The sequence below is a fragment of the Panthera onca genome, chromosome B3, assembly GCF_046562875.1.
Source record: "Panthera onca isolate mPanOnc1 chromosome B3, mPanOnc1 haplotype 2, whole genome shotgun sequence".
Lineage (NCBI taxonomy): Eukaryota > Metazoa > Chordata > Mammalia > Carnivora > Felidae > Panthera > Panthera onca.
Genome location: NC_138344.1, coordinates 121,258,662 through 121,281,251, shown reverse-complemented (window position 1 = coordinate 121,281,251; position 22,590 = coordinate 121,258,662). Strand labels below are relative to the sequence as shown.

Sequence of the window (22,590 nt, the reverse complement as noted above, 5' to 3'; positions counted from 1 at the left end):
GCCCCTGTCTGTATCCTAACATGCTGCACTGCCTGGTGGTCCTGATGGGGGCCTGTCCCCAGAGGCAGAGGTCTGTACCCCCGACTGTGGCAAAGGGTGTCACCAGCATTGTTCCTACTCAGGATTTGGTTCCTCCAGGTCTCGGGTGGTGGCAGCTCTGGGAAGGAGGCCTCCACCAGATAAGGGCTTCTCTATGGAGGACACAGCCCCACTCCCACCCCATCCCCAGCAGGGTATGGGCAGTGTCTGGGCCAGGACCATATTGGAGGCCATTTGAGTGGTCTTCAGTCCAGCATGCAGGTGGCCCCAAGAGAGGAAGGGTCCTACTCAGAGGCCAGGGGATGGCCGTCGCCTTCCGTTTGAAGCATGGACTTCTCACCCCAAGCTGCTGCCTACCTTGGTTATGCTGGGGGCTCAGGCACTCAGTTTGGTATGAGGCAGGAGCAGCTCTCAGTGGCCGCATCCTTGACCTTGAGGGTCCTCTCATTAGGCCTGGGGGTTGGGGAAGCTGTATCTGGTTTCCCATAACCCAGTATTTTGGGACAGCACCCCTCTCCATGAATTCTGCCTCTGCCCCTCCCACCTTATAGTAACCAGCCAAGGTTGCCTTCATCAAAATGCACACAGGTCCCGTTTAATGAGCCCCAAGTGATTGTGTCCCAGCTGCCCTTGTGAGAATAGAAAGGATAAGGGTCTCCACCCTGCTGCTCCTGGGGATGTCTGCCGAGGGACAGAGGAATAGGACAGGTCTCCACTGCCTCCCCTCAGGTCTATGGTCTCAGCTGCCGTATGCCCCAGGTGCGTGCAGAAACTTCTCTTTACAGATCCCCACGCTGGGGATGTTGATGAGGCTTAGCACAAATACCTGGGCTTCCTCAGACCGCAGGGGAGGGACTGGAGTAGGGGTGGGGGATGGCGTGGGAGCAGCGGTGGAAGCTCCTTGGCAGGGCAGCTGGTGAAAGCGTGGAGAGGACCCTGAAGAGTCTTCGGTGGGTTTCCTTCTGCCTCCTCCCTTATGCATACCTTCTCCATTTCGACCCCAGCAAGGTCCCTTAGCCTGTAGTCTCTGTGCCCAGGGCTTTGGCGGCTGTTCCCAAGACGTGGCGCTGCCTGTATCCTCCATCCCATCCCGGGGGCCCTCGGCACTGCCCTCTGCACTGCCCAGCACCTTCCATTCTACCTGGTCAGCAGGTTTGGGTCTCCATGTGGCCAACACCCAGGGCGCAGGTGTCTCTGTTGGGGCCTTCCCAGAGTCTGCGGGAGGTAGTGGGGAGGTCCGGGTGGCCCTCCTGCCTCCCCCCTACTCGCCGGGCCCTCCCCTGGCTGCTGCTCCCGCTGGAGTCGCCAGGTGGAGGCCTCCGGTCCTGGTCAGTGGTACTGGCTCTGGCCCTCCAGTTCCAGCCCGTCCTGAAACTGAGCGGAACCCAGCTCCCTCGCAAAGCCCCTCACACTGCTCTCCTCTTCTCCCTCCTCAGGCTGTCTGTTCATGGTGCCGTAGGTATGCCGAGCAGGGGAGGAGGCAGGGGACAGGTTCATCTCCGGCTCCTGCAGCACAGTAGCCACGTACAGCTGCTTGGGACAGAGAGGGGAGAAAGAGCTAAGGTCACATCTGGGGCCACGCCCTGAGCACGCCATTGCCCTCAAGCCCTACCCCCAGAGCTTCTGCCTCTCTGGACCCACGAGCCAGAGCCACGAGCCACGGATCCTTTCTTCTACCCCAGCAGCCCGGGGCCTGGCCATCCCCACCTGCTGAGGGGCCCTTAACCATTTAATGAGCAATTATAACTCGGAGGGTGAGTTAGTGCGGCCTCCTAGCTCCCAGCCCACTGCTCCTCCAGTGCAGCCCCATTCATTGTTGGTTCCAGGTCAGGCTGACCCCGGAGAGAGAGAATGCGAGGCTCCCCTCTGCTGGGGTCTGGAGAGACCCCATGCCCGGGCTAGCGCACTTTCCAATACAGCTTACGAGGCATGTCCATACCCGCCGTGGCGCGGATCACCGGCTGGCCCGGGAATCAGGATTTGGAACAGATTGCTATCTGAGGTCTTACAAACTGTGTCTGTGAAACCCAGGAATGGTCCCAGAAATGCACAGGAGGGCAGAATAGAAAAACAGGAAGTACTAGGGACAGAGCTGTTTGTCATCCTTCGAAGTGGCTTTTAAACCAACTCCTTATTTTGAAAACAGGTAATTATGGGACAGAATTAAACCTTTCCTGTGTATTCATTTCAGTGAAACCAAAGCGCCCTGATGGATTGTTCCATAGAAAGAATCTAGATACTTGTATAATGCCAAAGCAAACCCCCTGTAAACCTTTTGGTCATAAGGGGTAAGATGGTAACTGAACAATGGAAGAGGCCAGCTGTGATCCTCCTAACCTGGGAGTAACCAGTGTCATAAGTGGGAATAAATGGGATGTTACGCGTCTCCCGGTGTGGTGCATGGCACCACCTAGAATGTGTTTTAGCCCCTAAGGCTGAATTTGAATCTGTCCAGCCTTTGGATCTAATTAGTTTTCGGGAAATACAGGAGACAGTAAAACCCGTTATAAGACATCAGGAAGAAATACCCAGAAATATCCAGAAGGTGGGATATTCTGCAGGACAACCAGCTTGGAGTCTCTGACAAGTCACAAGAAAGAGCCTGGGCTAAAATACTAGAGATGTGCACAGGCACCAGATTAATCTAGCACAGAGATCGGATTGGATCTTGATTTGGACATGTTGTAAAAGATATTTCTGGAACACTTTGGACAACTTGAATATGGACTGGGTCTTGGAAGACACAGAAATGTATATATATGGAAAGATGGAGCTTGTTAACTAAAAATGCAGATTAGAAAAGAGTATGTACAGTATTATTTCAGTTTAGCAAAATTTACACATATACTCAAGAATATTTGCTAAATTATCAGCAGTCATCTCTGGGTGGTGGGAATATGAACTTTTTATTTTCTTATTTTTGCTTATCTGTTTTTTGCCCATAATTATCTGCAATGTTCATATGCTACTTGCTTATTATCATGAAAGATTAAAAAAAAATCAATTCCAGTAATGTTTTTTAAAGCCCAGGCTTTAGAGTGCGACTGACCTGGTTCAAACTTTGTTCTGTGACTTCCTTGCTCAGGAATGCCCTGGTGTCTAAATTAAATGATCTTTTGAGCCTCAGTCTCCCCATTTATAAAATGAGGATTAAAACACCTACTATGTGGGTGTATCATAAAGATTAGGAGCGTTAACAGCGAAGTGTCAGGTTCCTAAGAAGACTTCAATAACCGATTGCTAACAATATTCCAGAGGGCTCATCTTGGGAGGACCCCCGAGGGGAGATGCTATGTGAAGCAACTTCCCGTCGCCTCCCAGAAGAAATGTTCCCCTCTGTGCAGGAGTTTTTCCCAGTGTGAGACAGACCTGCAGTTCTGTGCACGGGGGGTGGGCACGTCCACCACTGTTGTGTCTGTGCACTTTTCCCCAACTCTGCCACGACTAAAGAGTCTCCTCTCCCACTGGGTCCTGCCGCCCACTCTACACTTCCACCAGGCCCAAAACTCTTCAGGTGCTCAAACGCTCCAGATTCTCTCTTCTGGGCCTTTGCACAGGCTGCTCCTCTTCCTCAAATGCCCTTCCCCCACAACCTATTCCACCTAGCAACCCTTTCTCCCATTCCCGGAGTTGGATTAGATGTTCCCTCCTCCGGGAAGCCTTCCCTGATTGCCCAGGCTGGCTGGTGCCCTTCTTCAGTGCTCCTCCAAGGCACCTTGGCATCGGGGCATGGGCCAACCCGGTACCCAGCTCAGTGCGTGCATCGGTGGCCCCACATCTACACCTGTGGCAGGGACGTGGGTGAGTGCTCAGGCCCCTCCAGGCTGAGCCACGACGTGGGAGTCAAGGCCCAGCCAGCCAGAGCCCTGCATTCTGAGTCGGCCTTATCTCTTCACAGGCTGATGGGCTCACTCGTGTGGCGCCACCCCTGCCTTACCATTCAGCGCGGGCCTCCAATAGCTCCCTGCAGCTCTGCGCAGCTCTGCCTGGCATCTGTGCCCTTGGAGGCAGCCTTCGGTCCTGAGGCCGAGCCCCAGCACGTCCCTGCGTCTACACGACTGAGCTCGCTGTGGCTGAGTTCGCCCTGACCTTTCTCTTCCTCTCTGAGATCCTTTCAGGGTTTGTCTTGCTTCTTCTATCTTCCCAGCTCTTCAGCCAGGGCCATGGCAGCAGTTTGACCTGGGCCAAGTCCTGCTGTGTCAGGGGAGGGCGCCCAGGGCACCCCCCCCCCATCTCCTCCCCAACACCCGGGGAGGGTACTAAATGCCAGCGGCCCCCGCCCCTGCTGCTGGAGTAGCCCACTCCTACAGGTACTCCCCTCCTGACCTGTCCCCCGGGGTGAAGGCACTGACTCACAAGGGAGGTGGGTGTGGAGGTGCTGCTGCTTGGCTCCATGTCAAACACAGTCTCCATCTCCTCCTCGGGCTGCAGCAGTGGGGAGAGATGTGGAGGGTCACACAGTGGGGGTGTCTGCCCTCTGCCCGCTCCCTCCCCGAATCTGCGCCTGGGCCTCTTGCTCCCCCGGAACGCAACTCATCTTCTGTTTTCCATGAACTACGGCCCAGCTGGTAGGGCTGAAGCCCAGGGGGACAGAAAGAGGACCGGGATGCTGGGTGACCCTTCCAGAATATTCCATTCCCAAGGACCATAATGGGGGGGGGGAGTAAGGAGAGTTGGCATTGGGGTTCAAAGATGAGCCTGCTTTGACTCTAGTAAAAGCCTTGGCTTCAACAGTCTCTTCTTTCCTCCTGGGGTTTCCCCCTCGATCTTGAGACCAGTCTGAGATCACGGTCTAGGTCCTCTGCCACCTTCCTTCCCTAGAGTGGACACCTGGGCAACCAGATCACATGGCATTGTTGTATCGGGAAGACAGGGCCAGAGGCATCGTCCACTCTGGTTCCTCACTGGCATGGCACTGGAGCCGGGGGTTGGAGGAGGCCGGGTAGAGAGGGTGGTGGGGGTCTGAGTTCAGGGCCCCCAGGTATAAGGCCACTATAGGCAAAAGGATCCTCTTCCAAGAGGCTTGTTCCTCTAACTCAGCAGGATACCAGAACTTTAAATCAACTTACTTTCTTCTCTTTATATAACTTCATTTTAAAAGGATACAATTAACTATTATGAACAGAAAATGGGAGCCAATAGAAAAACGGGTAACCATGAAAAATAACAAATGTTTTGGTCCCTGGAAATCATTCTAGCACACCTGTACTGACACGCCACTCTGGGCACAGACCCTTGTTGGCAGGGTGCTCAGTGGGCAGGGATTGGCTCCCGTCTCTAATGATGAGGCTGACCCCACTGGCAATGAGCCGAAGGAGTCACGGGCTCCCAGAGAGCCAGGCCTCAACTTCAACAGCCTGGGGCTCCTCAAAGTGTGCTGACTATTCCCCTTCCCTCTTCATAGTCCTTCTCCATGCCCCACGCTCCTGTCCTTCCCCCCATCCTCCCTCTCTCAAGCCTCCATCCTTGGAGCGGCACTCACAGCTCAGTGGCTCGACAGGCTCACATTGTAGGAGGGATGTGCCAGCAGCCCGCTGTTTGGAGGGGGCGGCAGAAGGGAGAGGAGGAGAGGACGGTTGTCTTTTAAAACTCTGCAGAGTGTGGGGGGGCCCGGCACCGGGGCTGGCTCACGGGCACACACCCATGCACGCTGAGCTTGCACACCCCATCATCGGAAAGGCAAGGACCTGTGTCTCCGTGGTGCTGTGGGTGCCCAGGTCAGGAGCAGCCCAGAGCCGTGTCCCCAGGGGCCGGGGAGAATGAAGAGAGGAAAGCGAGGGCAACTCACCTCATAGTAAGATACCGTCCGGAGCTTCCCCAGAAGAGTGCTAAGGCAGGCAACTACCATGGAAATAATGAGCGTGGAAAGGGAGAAGAAGGTGATGTTGTGGAGCGAACCTGCCAAGGAGAAGACAAGGCCGTGGGGCTCCGTGCTTGAGGACGGGAGCTGTGGGCAGGAGTCTGCCAGCCGAGGTCCTGGGTCACTAGGGGCCACCCCAGCGCCTCTATGGGGGCAGAGAGGCCCCTGCCCCAATTTTCCTCCTAGCAACTGGAGTCAATGAGCCTGACCCATGAGACCATCTCTCGGTGCCATCTGACCAGTTTAGAATTTGGCATCTTATGGATTCCATGAAAAAAATTTAATTGCCTTAAGTATCCACTCAAGTGTCCATTAAACACGTCCTTCTCGACCCATCAGCTCACCTCCCACATCACAGTCCCTGGGCAGTATCTCTGAGTTACTCGCTCATGCCACTGCCCACAAATACAACCTCTGACCCACGCCTGTCTTTGTGAGCTCCTGGCGTGCTCAGTTATCTCTGCTAACAGCACAGAAGAGCAATCCAGAATTTAAGTCGCTGACATTTTGCTTAGGGATATTTGGTAACTTATTTTTTTTTTTTTTACCAGTTTTCTACAGAAGTAAAGATTAAAAATCAGTCTTTACAGTCAGAGGCTAACACGTAGTGATGCTTATCATCGTGTTTCTATAACAGCAAAAGTGGCAAAGAGCTTCGGTATCCAACAATGGAGAGCTGACTGAAACGGGTAGAATTTAATGCAGCTGCTCAAAGTCACGTGCTCCAACAGTATTGCAGTAACGCAGGAAATTGTTCAGAACAGTATGCTGAGCGATGAAAGAATGTTATAAAACAGAAATCACAATTTTGCAAAGTAAGACTAAACCAGTAAACTCCCTCCTGTTCTGCCCTCTCCCCCAAAATATGCCCAGAGAATGAGGTCTGAGAGTGGCAGACGTCAGGCCCTGGGTGAGATTATGGGTCATTCCAATTTTGATAATATAATCTTTTACAGTTAGGGGAAAAATTATTTAAAAACTGAAGTCCGCTGGGCGGTGGGGAAAGGCTGGGGGATAAGACACTGGGAATGGACAACAAATGGATAATTCACACAAATTTAATTGCCATAAGTATCCGCTCAAGTGCCCATTAAACATGTCCTTCTCAACCCATCAGCTCAAAATCAGGAACCTGTAATTTCCATTTTATAACGTTTGGGTCCTGTATCCTGAGAGCTGTTTCCAGCTGCCACCTCGACAGGAAGTAAGAAAATACGGACTTTGCCTTCTCTGCTCCACTGAGAGGATTAAGGTCCGGTGTCTCTGAGGACAGGACAGTGTAGGGAGAAGGCAGGAAATGGTCTGGTGGTGGAGAGGATGGGGATGTCAGTGTGATCTTCCCGCCTCAGGGGACAGGACAGCAGCTTTGTGGAGCCAAGAGCAGGGGAAAAGCTGGTCATTGGGGCACACCCCAAATCCTCCTCCAGCTTTTCGGCAATCTGTAAGACCACGCATCTTCCAGGATCCCAGTGGGGATGCCACAGGAATTGAGCCTGAGAGCTAATATTTTATCCTGCCAGCCTTGAGTTAGAATGAACGAATCTGAGTGGTGCCTGGGTGGCTCAATCAGTTAAGCATCTGACTTCAGCTCAGGTCATGATCTCATGGTTTGTGAGTTCAAGCCCTGCATCGGGCTCTGTGCTGATGGCTCAAAGCCCGGAGCCTGCCTCAGATTCTGTGTCTCCCTCTCTCTCTGCCCCTCCCCTGCTCACGCTCTCTCTCTCTCTTTCTCAAAAATAAATAAACATTAAAAAAAAAAAAAAAGAATAATGAAGGAATGTGAAGTTTCTTGCTCCGGTGGTCATAAACCCAAATGCATACTATTTGGCCCATGTCAGTCCCAGCCCTCCTCTTAGCCTCAAAGGTCTGCTGGGACTCTGGTACAAGCCCCTTAAGCCTAAGAAGCCACCTGGGTGGCTGTAATCCGTAAGCAAGCCTTGCTCCTCCTGGGCCTTTTCTGCTTTAACAGAGCAGAGGTGTTGTTGAGGGCTTTCTGCAGCAGTGGGGAGCAGGAGGAGGCGGGACTGCCCAGCAGGCCTGGTACCTACCTAATCTCAGAATGGAGAAGAACAGCATCCAGAACAGACCCAGGAGTGGCGCGAAAATGGCCTGGTAGACAGCAGCCATGTGGATCTGCTCGTTGAGTTTGGTGGGCGCGTAGGAGTAGTACATGTTGTAGCGGTCCGTGATGTGCTTCATGCACAGGTACAGCAGGCCTGCGGGGCAGGAAGACCGAGGCACATTCAGTGGTGACTCCTCAGCTGGGGCCCTGTGCTGTCCCAAGGCTCCCCAGGCCTGGGAAGCCAGATTCAGGTCTGTCGGGGCAGTGAGGGCCAAGGACGGGGCGTCGGAGTTCTGTGGTGCCGACCCCTGGGACCATCAGCTTCCCTTGGGCCCCCAGAGCCTATTCTGCCAGTCTGGCGAAGGGTCATTCACTCGAGAAACATCCTACATTTGCAGCTACCCAACCTCCCCTGATCTGGCCCAGGCCCCTCCTCGCTCTGCTGATAGTCTGTCCCAGGTCTCTTCATGCTCCAGAAGGTGGCCTGACCTTGCGGGGCTCAGCTCCTCCGCCCAGTACGAGGGTGGGCAGCCCTGGAGGTGTCCGAGGGAAGACTCACCAAAAGGGACAATGATGGGGCAGGTGATGCTGTATGCTACGACCACGCTGAAGACGTTCATCATCCATGCGTACTCTCGCCCATACTGGAAGTCCATGGCGTGGCTCTAGGGCAGAAGGCAGGGGTTACCTGAGGTGGCTCGGTCCCCTCGGCTCGGCTGCTTCTGTGGCTTCTTGTCTATCCCATGGGAGCCAGAAGGCAGCTCGGGCCTGGGGGCAGGCTCCCTTGCAGCCCCAGGACACCTCGCCTCTCACCTCGAGTCCCTCATGCTTCCAGCAGGCCCCCTTTCCTGACACCCTCCCAAAGGAAACTCTGAAGGCTGTGCTCAGGGAAGGGCCCGGCCCCCACCTTTCTGATGTGGACTCTCTCTGGCTCCGACCTGGAGAAGAAGAGGCGGGTGCTGTACAGGAAGAGTGACCCCAGGCGCAACAGCTCCATGCCCGTGCCAAGCAAAGCTGCCGTGATCACATAGTTGACGAAGAAGGCGCCATTGTCTGGCAGGAACACACACCTGGGAGAGCGGAGGACAGCACAGAAGCCAGAGGGAGAGGGAAAGGGCAGGGATGTCGGAAGAGAGGTAGAGGGTAGGGGTGGGGATGGGGATTATAAGCTTCATGTACACATGTGCCCCGGGCCCAATTTAAGTGAATGTGGGGCCTTCTGAGCAGGGATGAGGTTGGTGTACAAGTATGGATGTGTTGGGAAGTACATGCAACCGGGAAATACATGCAAAACAAAATCAAAATCTAAAGCAGGGGTGTTGACCTGGGTCCACAGACCCCAGGAGAGTCCATGAGTAGAAATTTGGAGGTCTGTGACCTTGAAGAGTGAAAAGAATTACGTCTCTATTTTCACTAACCTCTAACTGCAGTGTAGCATTTCTTCCCATTAAGAGAACGTGGGCAACAAATCACAGCAACGTCAGCTATGGCTGTGACTCTGTCAGTAGTTGACATCAGATATTTTCATATCACACTGCCGTTGCTAGTGATACATGACAATGCTATTTGCACTCACTTCAAAATAAGGGTAGTTATTAAACAGGCTGCTGAATGACACATGCTAACTTTACGGGATCGACACTTTCCTGTCTGCAGCTGCGTACTTGGCATGGCTGGCCAGCTTCAGCTGGGAGTCGTTCAGCCACCTGAATGAATGGCCACATTGCCTGTTCTCACGTTGGTGACCCAGGCATCTCTGTGGCTGTCCAGTCGCCCCATCTACACAATTCTGTCCACTTGTTTGAAAAGAGAAATCTGTGAGCTCCCTGGGTATATTTCAGAACTCCTTCAAAAACTATTCTTTCTTGATGGCCTCAAAGTTGAGCCATAGAGCTACTCTCTCATACAGAAACTGTATTGAAGATATTGACCTCACCGAAGATGAATCTCATCTTTTTTCCTCATCTCAGGAAAAAAAAAAAGTCCAACTTATCACAACTATAGTTTAACTGTAGAAACCTTACAGAATTCTGGTCCTTGCCCTATAAAGCAGGCTGTGAAAGCTTGCGTGTCATTTGCAACATGACATCTTTGAAAATTGGGATTTTCAATATTTTTAACCTGAAAACAACACAAAACAAAATCGAAATTGGCCGGATGTCCAACCTGACCCACATGTTGCTTTGTCAAAGATCCCATCACCTCACCCCAACTTAATGTTCTTCTGCTAGCTAACGGTATCACACTAATGCCTTTAAAATAATAAAATATGGGGGCGCCTGGGTGGCTCAGTCGGTTAAGCATCCGACTCTTGATTTTGGCTCTCGTCATGGTCTCTCACACTCCGTGAGATCGAGCCCTGCGTCGGGCTCTGTGCTGACAGTGCAGAGTCTGCTTGGGATTCTCTCTCTCCCCATCTCTCAAAATAAATAAGTTAAATTAACAAAAACTAAAACAATAAAATGTAATTTCAGCTTGCTTGTGTTTAAAATCCACTGTCCTGTTAGGAAATGTGTGCATAAAGATTTTATGACAAATTTGACTTTTAAAATATTTTGATAACACCCATTTCAGTATAATTGGTTTTCTTTGTAATCCAGGTATTCTGTGCATCTACAGGCATCTATTCAGAGACTATGTAAAACTGGAAAAATCTGAATAAGCTCTGTGGATTGCATCAATGTCAGTTTCCTGGCTGTGATACTGTATTATGGTTATGCAAAATGTTACCAGAGGGGGAAACTGGATAAAGGGTACACAGGACATTGTGGGGGCCATTTCCTGTAAAGCTACAATTATTTCCAAAACTTCATTCAGAGAAGGGATCCCAGGGCTTTACCAGATTGCCAAATAGGTCCATGGCCCGGGCTCTCTTAATGAGAGCCTGTGTATGCATTCATCTCTAGCCATGTGAGCAAATAAAGGACACACATATCTCCCTAGTATGGACCCATGGAAGCCCCAGCATATACGCTGGGAGTACACCTGTAGCATGCAGTCTAGTACTCACTGGAACCGGATGGATGCCTGCTCCAGATAGTAGATGTCAAAGAGCCAGCGGAAAAAGACATTCAAACTAGAAACAAGAACAAGGTAGGTCCTTTAGACAATGAACCTACGTGCTGAGGCTTGGGGTTCAGTTCCTCTTGGCCTGGCTTCCCTCCTGCTGTCCTCCCTTTCTCAATCCCTAGAGAGACTCTTGCATTCTAATATTCCAGCTGGACAGCCCATACTGCCTCTCTGCCTTTTTCGTGCTGGGCCACCCCTACCCCTAACCCTTTGGCCTCTCATCTCAAGGCCACTTCTAGCAAACTTTCACCAGGTATTTCTCCCACAGTGCTCTCTCCCTCTTCCAAATTTCTACTGCAGGTTGGCTGTGTTTTTTCCACCTTGGGCTCTCAGCTGACAGGTGTGGCTCGTCTCCCCAGCTGGATGATAAGCTCTTTGAAGGCAGAGTTGACAGCTGACACCTTAGAGTTCACATGATACCTGGCTCATGCTAGGCTCATGACAGGCACCAGACTGTCCTTTGAGGAATGGATTTGCCGCAAGCACAGGTAGGCCTACAGTATCTGAAACAGGAGGTTCCAACTCTAGGGTGAGCCTGTCTGAGAGAGGAGGGATAATTGGAGGTGAGGTACCTGGTCAGTCCCATAGAGGGCAGAATAACCACCATGAACACCAGAAAGATGTAGCACTTGTTCACTATGATCAGATTCTGACTTGATCTAAAGGGAACAAAGAAATACGAGATAAGAACCAGGGACCTAACTATAAAATGACGGGAAAGACAGAGGCAGCTGCCTGGGCTAGAAAATTGGTTGAACAGTGCATCCAATACCATCCCCACAGAGCACTGAGAGCTATGCTGCAGCAGGGAAGAGTAGCATAATCAACTAGTGATGTCTGCCTTGGGCACGGGACGGGGAGGAAGGGCACACATGTGCTGTGTGCTTGACACCCTTGTTAGAGGGACATTACCAATGATAATCAGGATCCCTGCAGTTTTAATAATCAACATAAGCCACGTTCTTGGCCAGATAAAAGACCAGTAAGGGTTTCTGTCAGGACAAACCCCCTGGCTTACTGCCCAGTAGGATGCTAGGAGCTTCTGGTGCAGGAAATAACTTTTGAGACCCACACAGCCTTCTGGCAAAAGCCCAGGATGTGGTACATACTTTCTACCCCACCAGCTACCACCATAGAACTATTAGGGCCAAATAGCTCCTATTGTTTAAAATGCTGGCGCTGCACGGCCCGGGCCACAGGTGTCTACAGTCAGATTGAGTTCATGGGCTCCTCTGCAACTGCCTTCCTGACCTTCTTCGGATGAGTCCTGCTCTTTCCTCCTCCCCCGGTGCCTTCTGTCTGGAGTTCCTAGCACTGTAGCTCTGCCTACAGCTCCATCGCCTCAGTGCATGGCTGGAGGCTGTGGGAGCAGCCCAAGAAGGGCTTGGTTTGGGCCTCACATGCTTGACATGGTGGTCCTATCTCAGGGTCTCTGAGACCAGAGGCCCAGAGACAACTCAGACCCCTCTTTCAAAAAAAAAAAAGTTAGTCTTTTGGGATGGTTCTGGGTATCAAATCCACCCCTATGTCAATTCCACTCCTTAGGCCAGATGGCTGGTGGGGGAGTGGGCAGGGGAAGGGGCCGGGGCTGAGCAAACAGCAGGGCTGGGAGAGGAGGCCCCCCATCTCACCTGGTCCAGTGGGCCTCTAGGAAGGCAGAGAAGTAGACCATCAGAGGCATTATCACTGTAAATGCCCAGAGCAACAGGGAGGGGAAGAACTGGGTTATGACTGGGCTCTGTAGGGTAGAGCGGAGGAGGGCAGAGACACATCAGTGCAAGAAGCGCCCCTTCCCCTTCCGGGCCACCCCTGCTTCTCCCACACCTCTGGCCTCGTCTTTCCCAGCTTAGTCCCAGAGCAGGCTTGGTTTCCCTGAGGCTGCGCAGCAGACCTGGCCTTCTTCGTCAGCCTTCCTGGCCAGGGGTCTGCCTGGCTGGTGGCGGGCAGAGGCTGACACCCCAAGGTCAAGTTCTGTCTCCAAGGGGCACAGGTGTTTTAGGCTGAGGTCCCTAGAGGGATGGCCTGGGGTTTTCCTGGTGACTCCGCCCTAGGGCCAGAGCCAGCTGCTGTCACTGATACGGCAGAGCTCACAGAGAAGACACTACTTTCCCTGTGATGTCGTGTGAAAGGAGGTATAGAAATGGGTAAGGTGTGAAGGAAGAATCCCTAGGGTGGTGCTTTGTGGGCCTTCTGTGAGCTTGACAACAGAGGGCAGGAGCAAGCAGCAGCAGGCGTGTGGCCTGTGTGCACGTGTTGCTGGAGTAGGGATGGGGATTATATGCAAGTGGAGGCCTTCTAGGCCTGTTATGATGGCCTTGAGGCTATAGGATTTGGAGACGGGCCAGTCCAGTTTCTCTGATGTCCCATGTCAGTATGAAGCATCCTCTAACTTCAGGGGTGGCCCCTCCAGGGCCTACCGCCCCCAGCCTGGAGTGGGTGTGCCTGGCATGAGGGAAATGGAAGTCCTGCTTCTCTTGGATGGCTGCATGGGAGCTGACCTCACACTTCCCCACTCTCAACCCTACCCCTCAAACCAGGGACCCCAGCTTGAGAGAAAGTGGGGAGTGCAGAGCAGTCACACTTGCCACACCCTTGCACCTGTTGTGCCTCCAGCTAGTCTTGGGTGGCCCAATCTAAAGACTGGACCGCCCATCCCCTGCCCAACTCCCCACCCCAGAACCTGCCTGCAGCACCACCACCCCCTCTTTCCTTCCTTGCCAGCTCCAGTCCCCAAGATAGGCAACGACCTGTGCATTCGTCCCCTTTAGAACAAAGGAAACTCTACACCACCATCTACACAGCCGTGGCCACCTCCACAATGGTGGTGGTGCAAGGGCTCTGGAGCCGCGTTCCAGGGGCCCCCCCATCCCGTCCTCGCCTGGGTTCTTCCCTCATCTCCCTGGGGCCCCCATGCCTGGCCTGAGCAGAGGTGGCACCTGCAGGTTCTCAATGGGGCGGGTGACGTTGTACATGTCGATGGTGTTGATGATGATGGCAGGCGTGGTGAGGAAGAAGAAGAGGAAGAAGAGGAGGGTGTTGATTACGATAAAGCGGGCCCACCAATGGAAGCGGCGGACGGACAGGTGTTTCCTGGGGAGGGATGGAGGAGGGAGATGCACTTAGGACCTCGGGTCCCAGCCATTAGACAGGCCCCACGTGCGGTTTCTTGCACACCAGCTGTAGACCCAGACTGCCCTGGTCTAATTCAGCCCCCTGGGCCCAGACCTGCTTGCAACAGGCCCGGATCCTCCCCTCAGTCACACCTTTTGTAAAGGCACCTGTGGTGGGCTGGGTTTGGTGGGGGGGGGGGGCAGAGGCCATGGTGCTCAGGAGAGGACAGGGCCCTGCCAGCCCAGTGGGAGCCATACGTGGGTAACAGAGTAGGAGAACAGGTCCCGATTCCCTTCCCACCCCTTCTTCAATCTCAGCAAAGCTCAAAGGAACGGGGGAGAGGAGAGCAGTGGAGGGGGGCGCTTACCAAATAATGTCTTTAGGGTGTGGGGCAAGGGCAACCCTCCAGCGGTAGGATTTGACGGTGGTGGACACCGAGGACTGCTGGGGGGACACGCCACACTGGATGTACTTGTAATCTTCCTGGATGCTGCAGAGACGGTGGGGGGCGGGGATGGGCAGGAGAGAGAGGTCTGGGTGTGAGGACAACAGACTTAGGAGAGGTCTCATGCCAGGGTCCTAGAGAGATGGACCCCACTTCCTAGGGACTCTTGAAGCCTCAGATATGCCTCTCAGGACATTAGAGGTGGGCAGTTCCTAAAGCCTAGTCCCTGGAGAAAAGGGGCACAGAGGGAGGGACCAGCCCAGAAGGGAGGGGACCACATGGTTCTCATTTAATGTCCTTCCCCCTTAATAGCAGTGACAGAACAAAGACATGCTCTTTGAGGTTGGTGCCAGAGGTACTAATTTCAGCCTCATCTTAGTATTAATAGCTACCACGTGAGTTCTTTCTGTATGCCTGACACTGAGCTAATGGTTGATGAATATAGCCCCAATTGCACGGCTTACTAAATTGAGGTGCCTGAGACACAACCAAAGAGGGGCAGATGCTGGCCCTGGGTCTTTGGTTTTCTAATTCACATCTCTGCTGTAATTAAACCTCAGATCCTCTCTACCGAATGACAGTGTGTCGGAAAAGAAACAGTGTTGTCTCACGTTGGTATATTGTTTGATATACCATATATACTAAATAGAACACATATCCCTTCGTATCCCTCGGGGAGGTGGACAGGGAAGATATAAGGAACCAAATGTGACAGATAAGAAATTGGAGAGTATAAGTGACTTGCAAAATTGCACACAATTGTATCTGACTAAATTCTAGGCTGTTCCACTGCTCCTTTGTAGGGTATGGGTGAGTGAAGACCAAGTGTTATGTACAACCAGTCTCCCTAAGAGAAAGGAGGGCCCCCACAATCCTCAAGGGACTGATTCTGGGGTTCCCATCTATTTGACCCTGTCCTTAGGATCCTTCCAGAACATTCCAGAGTGCATCTAATCCACTCCCTATCAAGGTAGAGCTGCCAGAGGCTGGGGCAGAGGAGGGAGGAGGCTGTAAGGCTATGAATTAGAGGAGACCTGCAGCAGGAGAGGAGAAAGAGCAAGCAGAGCGTCTCTACTCTGACTCTTTCACGTGTGGTGAGGACAGGAGTAATATGTAATGGGGGAAAAATGGATTCACTTTTGTCAAGGCCTGGAAGAGGAACCAAGATGTTTACTCTTAACACCTCCGTGCTGAAGCAAGGACCTAGGGAATGGGGAGCCCAGGGCCTAGGTATCTCTGGAGACAAGCTGAGTCTGGCAGCTGTGGGGAAATGGATGCAGATATGCTCTGGAAAGCAAGATGGCGGCTGCTTGCGGAGAACACAGCGGGCTGGAAGGGCGGTCAGAACATGGCAAACTAGAGGGAGGTTCTCTCTCTTTCCCCCCTTGGCTGGAATGAGGTGAAAGAGGATGGTTTCAGAGAAGCAGAAGCCCACTCGCAGGGCTGGGCTGGGCACAGCAAGCTGCTGGCCCTGGCACTTACTGCTTCGTCATCCTGGAGTCCTGGAAGGTGACAAAGATCAGGTCCAGACGCTTCAGCCGAACGCGGTTGAACTCAGCGTTGAACTCATCAGTCAGCTGCTCCTCCAGCTCACTGTAATATTGTTCTGCATCTACCTGGGGTGAGATTTGGCCCTCAGAGCTGGGGAAGCCAGAGCTCCAGGAAGACCTCACCTGGGCATTGGCCTCTTTCCACTTGAGTGGTGGGCCTGAGGCCTTAGTACCGTTCCCAACCCCCTGCAAAGCCTGGCAAAGAGCTCAGGATCCCAGTGGGCTCCAAGATCCCAACTTGAGAACAGGGAGAGGCTGTGACTCTGAAATTAGCTCCTTGCTCTTAGATCTGGGAAAGGTAAGGCACACCTGGGGGTTAGGGGGTGCTTTTGGATTTGGGCTGGACTCTAAAGGAGCGTTAGAATGTGTCTGCGGCATTTTTGGAGAAGAGGGATGATTCTTTTTCTGGACTGGCTAGAGTTCGGTCCTACCCTGTGGCCTCCTCCTAGCCACGGTGGTTGGGTAAGAAGATGGAGCCCAGTGCCTTCAAATGTTTCAGTCCTAGCCCTTTGAGAGCCTAAGGCCTGACACCCTACAGCAGTCTACTGTGTTCTCTCTGGTCCTCCCATCCAAGACTAGAAGTGGGCATGAGCAAGCCTCCCTGATCACCCAAGAAAGGCTTCAGCTCCTCTACATTCTCAACAGGGAGGCAGGAGGGAGGAGGGAAAAGAAGGGAGGAGCTGGGTGCCACAGCACCAGAGCAGATCTGAATGGGGCCCAAGGGTCCAGAGGCCTGGACAGAGCTGGAGACCCAGTGCCCCAGCCCCACTCCTCTGCTGTGTCCCCTGATGCCCGGGGCAGGTACCTCTTTGAAGCAGGTCCAGCACTTGCAGAAGCACAGGTGGGAACAGGGGTGGATCTTGATCATCACCTTCCCACTCTTCTTGGCCTTGGCAGTGTAGTAGAGCCTGCCCCGCATCGCATGGCGCCTATTGGCCGGTGGGCAGTGGGAGGAGGGATCTTGTGGCTGGGGACCAGCAGAGCCACATCCTCCCCTTGTACCCCCACCCCAGATCCAGACAGACCCCGCTGCAGACTCACCTCTGATCATCCAAATCGATCAGGGTCCTGACGTCATAGCAGAAGTGGACTCTGGTCACCACGCATCCTGGATAGGCCTCACTGTAGCCACAGACATGGATGCTGAACTAGCCTGTGGTGCTGGGGATATGCCATCCTCCCCACACTATCCGCCCCCCAGAACTATAGCCCACAGGGCTGAGTGGCTCAGCTGTCTGTGGTCCCTGGCTCTTGGATGGGAGACCCCATTACTCGTGCCTAAGGTCAAATTTCAGAGTTGATCCCTGGTCATCTAAGATTTGCCTCATCCTTCCCATATGGTCCAGAATAGAGCCAGGTGGGGACAGAGCTAGAAATCGCTGCCCACGAGTAATAATTATCTCCTGGGGCTAGGACCTTGGGTCATGAAAGATGCTCCAAGATGACCTGCTCTAGATAACTGGTCCAGGAGCTTGCCAGGCATTTGGTTGGAGCAGCAAGGGAAGGGAAATTTACACCCACCACGCGCATGCCATGCGGGAAATCCCTTGACTTCAGAAAGCCTGCTCTGGCCACAGGGCCTCCCCCTTTCTGGAAAGCTAATCCTGAGCCAAGCCCAGGATGAGCTATCACCTGGGGTGTCTCTCTCGCTCCACCATCCTATGCCAGCTTACTACCCACATGAAGAATCAGGCAAGGTTACTGGGAAGAGGCAATCCACGCTTCAGTCCATTTGACCGACTTACTGAAAATGCTTAATGATGATTTCTGGGTCTTGGATGTCCGTGGGGACATAGGTGATCATTAGTGTCCTGGTGACCTAAGTGGGGAAGGCAAATGGAGAGAGAAGAGTGTGTTTACACAGGACTCCTGGATGTCTGGGTCTTTGGTGGCCCAGAACTGTCTGGAACAGGCTTGCTACTCAACCAGGCTGCCCTCTTGCTGGGGAAGCTCAGTACCAGCTTCCCTGGCCTGTGTCCCTGAGGTCAGCAGGCTGTGGGCTGCGGGAAGCTGCAGGCAGGCATGCCACGCCTCTGTTATTCTCCGTGATCCTGATCCAGAATAACTGCCAACGAAAGCTGAGGTCAAGGGAGAAAGAGGCAGAAGCTGTCAACAGGGAGGGCCGGGGAGGGAGCCTGGAGCTCCGGGACTGCCAGGGGCTGCTCCCGCTCCTGGCTGACAGCACGGCCTCACCCTGCCATCACTCTGGCCTCCCTGCACCTCTGCTGTGCCACGGGATGTCACGAGAAGTCAGTGGGGCCGTCTCCAACATTACACTGGGCAGGGGGTTAGGAGGTGAGCTAGACTCTGGGGAGGTGATGGGGAAGCCCTTCAAATGTCTTCCTGAGCCATCCCCTCAGGGTGACAGTGAGCTGCAAGAGACAGGAGTCTCAGCAGATGCTTCTGGTGACGAAAAGGAAAGCTGATGTAGCTGAGTCTACACTGCTCAGGGGTGCCCAAGCCACTAGGCCTGCAGGCCAAAGCATTCAGAGTAACCTTTCAGGGGTATGTGGATTTGCGATCTGGGGTGGGGTAGAGCACATCAGTCCTTCAAGATGGATGGCGTCGAGGGAGCTGGTCCTACTCCACCAGAGCCAAGGGTGTTAGTCTTCATGGTTCCCCTTCCCTGCCACGGTCTGGACGGCCCACACACCCCTTCCCTTGCTGGGCTGGTGCAGGTGCGGGTGCGGGTGCGGGTGTGGGTGAGGGTGGGGGTGCGGGTGAGGGTGAGGTTGAGGGTGGCGGTGAGGGTGAGGGTGGGGGTGAAGGTGAGGGCAAGGGCAAGGGTGCGAGTGAGGGTTATGGTGTGGGTGCAGGTGAGGGTGCGGGCGAGGGTGCGAGTGAGGGTGAGTGTGCAGGAGGGGGTGTGGGTGGGGGTGCGGGTGAGGGTGCGGGTTGGGTGCGGCTCAGGCAGGCAGCGCTGAGGGTCCACCTGCCGCCCCTGGGCCTCCCGTCTACACCCTCAGGGCAGCTGTGCACTTCAAACGCCTGGACTGCCAGTAGCAGGAGCAGGTGTGAAGCGTCAGGGCCCCAGTGCAGGCTCCACTGCTGATGGATGGGGAGTTGGCGGGAAGGTGCCCGACTGCCCCCCACCCCACTCAGGCTGGGAAAACTCGGGGGGGGGCATGTTCTGCCTGATCCCCAGGCTCCCCAAAGTGCCCGTTCCTTAACGGCTGCCTCTTATCTGCATCTTCTTCTCCCTCCCACTCCCCCCCACCCAGCCCAGTGGTTTTTCCTAGAATCACCTTCAAAACAGGCGAGTGCTGTGCTATTCCTTATCGCAGTGCCTGCTTGGGAGGTGGGGTGGGGTGACCCAAACCAGGACAGGGAGGATACTGCGCCAGGACCTGGGGTCTCTGACCTCAGAGACTGTGGAAGGGCAAGGAACTTGGGCATTCCCCAGCAGGGGGCACGGAACACTGAGGATGGGAGCCCCCCTGCTGGCCCAGGGGTTCGTTAATCCTTTAGTCTGTGGATGGTGGGGGTCCGGGGGTCTTTGGAGAGGGGCCAGGCAGCGGGGTGTAGCGGTAGGAGGCACCTGGGAACAGCTGTTTGCCAGCTGGCTTGGGAGAGTTTCAGTGGTTTATCACCCAGGACAGCTGTGCTAGGGGCCAGGTGCTGATTCACCGGGCTAAGAGCAGGGGGCTTGCGCCGCTCAGGTGAGACTGCCCCCTACAGGTGTGCAGAACGTGCCCATGTGGGGTGCCTCTGCAGGCTGGCAGTGGGACGGTCCAGCTGGGGAGGGCTCTGGCTGGCAGGGAGCAGTTCCGGGAGTCCATTTCGCTTACTCACCTTATGGCTCTTCTTGGGCACAAACCCTAAACAGTGATGGGTCATGAAGACGAAGTTAATGACGAAATAGAGGAAGGAGAAGCAGCTATGCAGCCACAGGACCTTACTCCTGCCAAGAACAAGACACAGGAGGGGTGAGACCACCCTCTCCCACCCCATCCGGTTCTCCCCTGGGCCACCCTCTGGTGCATCCAGACACTGGGGCACCTTGGAAGGGGACGGCCATGGTAAGAAGCGGGTGCCCCATGTGGGCTGCTAAAGGCTAACGTTTGTTGAGTGCTTCCTATATGGCAGACCCAGGCTGGGACTAGATGCTTTATGTACATTTCTCACTAGACCCTAACACTATACGAGGGTGGTACTGTGACTATCTTCATTTGATCAGAGTGCCGGGTGGCCTGCCCGAGGTCACTCCTAGCCGGGGCAGCCCTGGCAGGTGAGCCCGGGCAGAGGAAGCGCTTCGACTCCTCACCGCTGTGCTGTGCTGCTGGCGGCTGCAGCTCAGGCTCCCATGGCTGCCCAGCAGCCCACGCGGAGGGGTCATCTGACCTCTGTGGCGAGGGACAGGGGGTCACACTCGCGTCCAGAGGGAGGAGGGCCCGGTGGGTTTGCTCTGCCTCTATGGGGTAGGAAGGGCGGGGGCACGCGGGCTTTGGGCTCAGATGATGCTGTCCCGGGGCATCTGGCCAAGCTGACTGTTCAGAAATAGGGCCCACCTTATTTGGTGCGGTCTGAGGAGAGAAAAGCTGTGTCGCTTCAAAACATCTCCTCGCCACTCATCCCAGTGCCTGACATTTCACGTAACATCCCCCTCCAGCTAGGTGTCTCAATCTTCCTTTCCTGAGAGCCAGCAAGTTTATACGGTCTCTAAAGAACATTCCTGCTTTCTGCCAATACGGATTTATGGATTTTGAAGGGTCTTTCCTGCCCTATTAAAATTAACATCTTGGGGGCACCTGGGTGGCTCAGTCCGTTAAGCTTCCGACTTCGGCTTAGGTCATGATCTCGTGGCCCAAGAGTTTGAGCTCCGTGTTGGGCCCTGTGCTGACAGCTCAGAGCCTGGAGCCCGCTTCGGATTCTGTGTCTCCTCCTCTCTCTGCCCCTCCCACTCATGCTCTATCTGTCTCAAAAATAAACCAACATTAAAAAATTTTTTTTAATAAAAATAAAAATTGACATCTTGTTGGGAAGGTGTAGGCACCGCACCCCCACCGTGGCTGGCCGGGGAGAAGGTGGTGAATTCTGCTCTGGTGTCGGCAGCACCGGGGGAGGAGATGGCTGGAAGGGGTGCTAAGAGGATGCCACAGCCCCATTCTGCTGATTTGGGAGTTTGATGGATTGCAGGGTGCGGGGGCAGAGGGGCCGGGGTGGGGCAGGAGCGTGTGAACCCCTTCTCACACCTGCTGCTTCAGCTTTGTCAGGAAGTCAGCCACACCCTGCCGAGACACCCTGGGGGCCTGTTTTCTCAGCAAGGACCCGCAGGGCCACATCTGGCTCAGTACAAGTTGATCTGATCAGGTTGGCTGCTGTTGAAATCCACGAATCCCATCCAACAGTTCTTTCTCCACCACAGACTAGACTAGTAATAAAGCTCAGGGTGGCGGTGCATTGCCCCAGACCCAGGGTCAGCTAATGGCACAGGTGGGGCATAAACTCAGGTCATGTGGTTCCTCAGTCCCCCTGCTGTGGGAATCAGGTCTACGCTTTATTCGGTTATATGAGGGTTAACTTGCTCTATTTTGTGAGCAGGAAATAATACCTCAAGCCTCTGCTTGCTACAGGGTCTTTGCCACTTGGGGGCTGGACATATTAAACAAACAGGACCATCTTTCCAAGTCTTCAGGAGTAGCCAGTTTGGGTAGTTCTACCTACTACAGATGTGGGGACACTGAGGCAGCAGGAGTCCTGCCCCCCTAAGAGAATGCAACTTCTGGCATCCTACTCAGTACATGGGTCCCAAGGAAACCAGGCCTTTCTTAGCAGCAGAGCAGTGCCCATGTTTTTGACCCACAAGTTGGACCTTCTCTCCCCACCAATAACCCTGAGCCAGTAGAATGGGAGGTAAGACGATCAGGTACCTACTCTATGGAGACATTGACAATGGTGGTCCGACCGAAGTGACTATTCCAATCTGAAAGAGAAGAAAGTGACTGATCTCAAAGCTGGTTCCTTGATTGAGTGAGTGTGGGAGCTGCTTGCGTTCGAGGTTCCCAGATGAATGCCTGGGGTCTAGAGATGCTTGCCCACATCCTATCCTCCCCTCTTGTTCCCCAGAACTTGCCCCCACCTCCCCACAAAACCAGAAGAGGCCTCTTCTTCTTCCTGAGACTGCTGGTTGGGGCTCTACAGCAAGGTCTTGATGAGGCATCCCCAGTGCCCAACTGGAAGAAGCAGACGCCAGTAAATGCTTATTGAAGGAGCCCAGGGCCCCAGCACGAGTGGAGGGAAGAAATCAGTAACACTGTTACCCCTGGCAACAATCACAAGAATGTCACATTGCCTCATTTCGACAGAGTAAAGCCTTCTGGCAAAATGTATTAAGTTTGTCAGTTTGGACATCTCTGGGTATTATGAAATGTGTCCAGAAATCTTGCGTTGATATACTATACATATCTATGTTACATGTAATATAACGTATCATTGCCAACACACAAGCTCTTAG

The 22,590-nt window shown here is 53.8% G+C and overlaps 1 protein-coding gene across 9 annotated transcripts in view; it reads right to left on the bottom strand.

Annotated features, from left to right (window-relative positions):
* Positions 1-612: 612 nt before the first annotated feature.
* The window catches only part of TMEM63C (transmembrane protein 63C), a 72,729-nt gene continuing 50,751 nt past the window's right edge, over positions 613-22,590 (bottom strand). For 6 of the 9 annotated variants that reach the window (XM_060620385.3, XM_060620386.3, XM_060620387.3 and 3 more), the window contains 17 exons: positions 22,011-22,059; positions 19,929-20,037; positions 17,882-17,955; positions 17,178-17,258; positions 16,942-17,065; positions 16,069-16,202; positions 14,509-14,631; positions 13,967-14,120; positions 12,662-12,768; positions 11,603-11,689; positions 10,972-11,037; positions 8,869-9,031; positions 8,521-8,626; positions 7,948-8,115; positions 5,828-5,937; positions 4,396-4,464; positions 613-1,572 (listed from right to left, as the gene is read on the bottom strand). In XM_060620385.3, the coding sequence (XP_060476368.1) occupies positions 1,369-1,572; positions 4,396-4,464; positions 5,828-5,937; positions 7,948-8,115; positions 8,521-8,626; positions 8,869-9,031; positions 10,972-11,037; positions 11,603-11,689; positions 12,662-12,768; positions 13,967-14,120; positions 14,509-14,631; positions 16,069-16,202; positions 16,942-17,065; positions 17,178-17,258; positions 17,882-17,955; positions 19,929-20,037; positions 22,011-22,059 (1,928 nt within the window). In that variant the 3' untranslated portion in view covers positions 613-1,368. Of the gene's footprint in view, positions 1,573-3,976; positions 4,219-4,395; positions 4,465-5,827; positions 5,938-7,947; positions 8,116-8,520; positions 8,627-8,868; positions 9,032-10,971; positions 11,038-11,602; positions 11,690-12,661; positions 12,769-13,966; positions 14,121-14,508; positions 14,632-16,068; positions 16,203-16,941; positions 17,066-17,177; positions 17,259-17,881; positions 17,956-19,928; positions 20,038-22,010; positions 22,060-22,590 lie in introns of all 9 variants that reach the window. The other 3 variants (XR_009606465.3, XR_009606466.3, XM_060620390.3) reach the window with 3 other exon arrangements.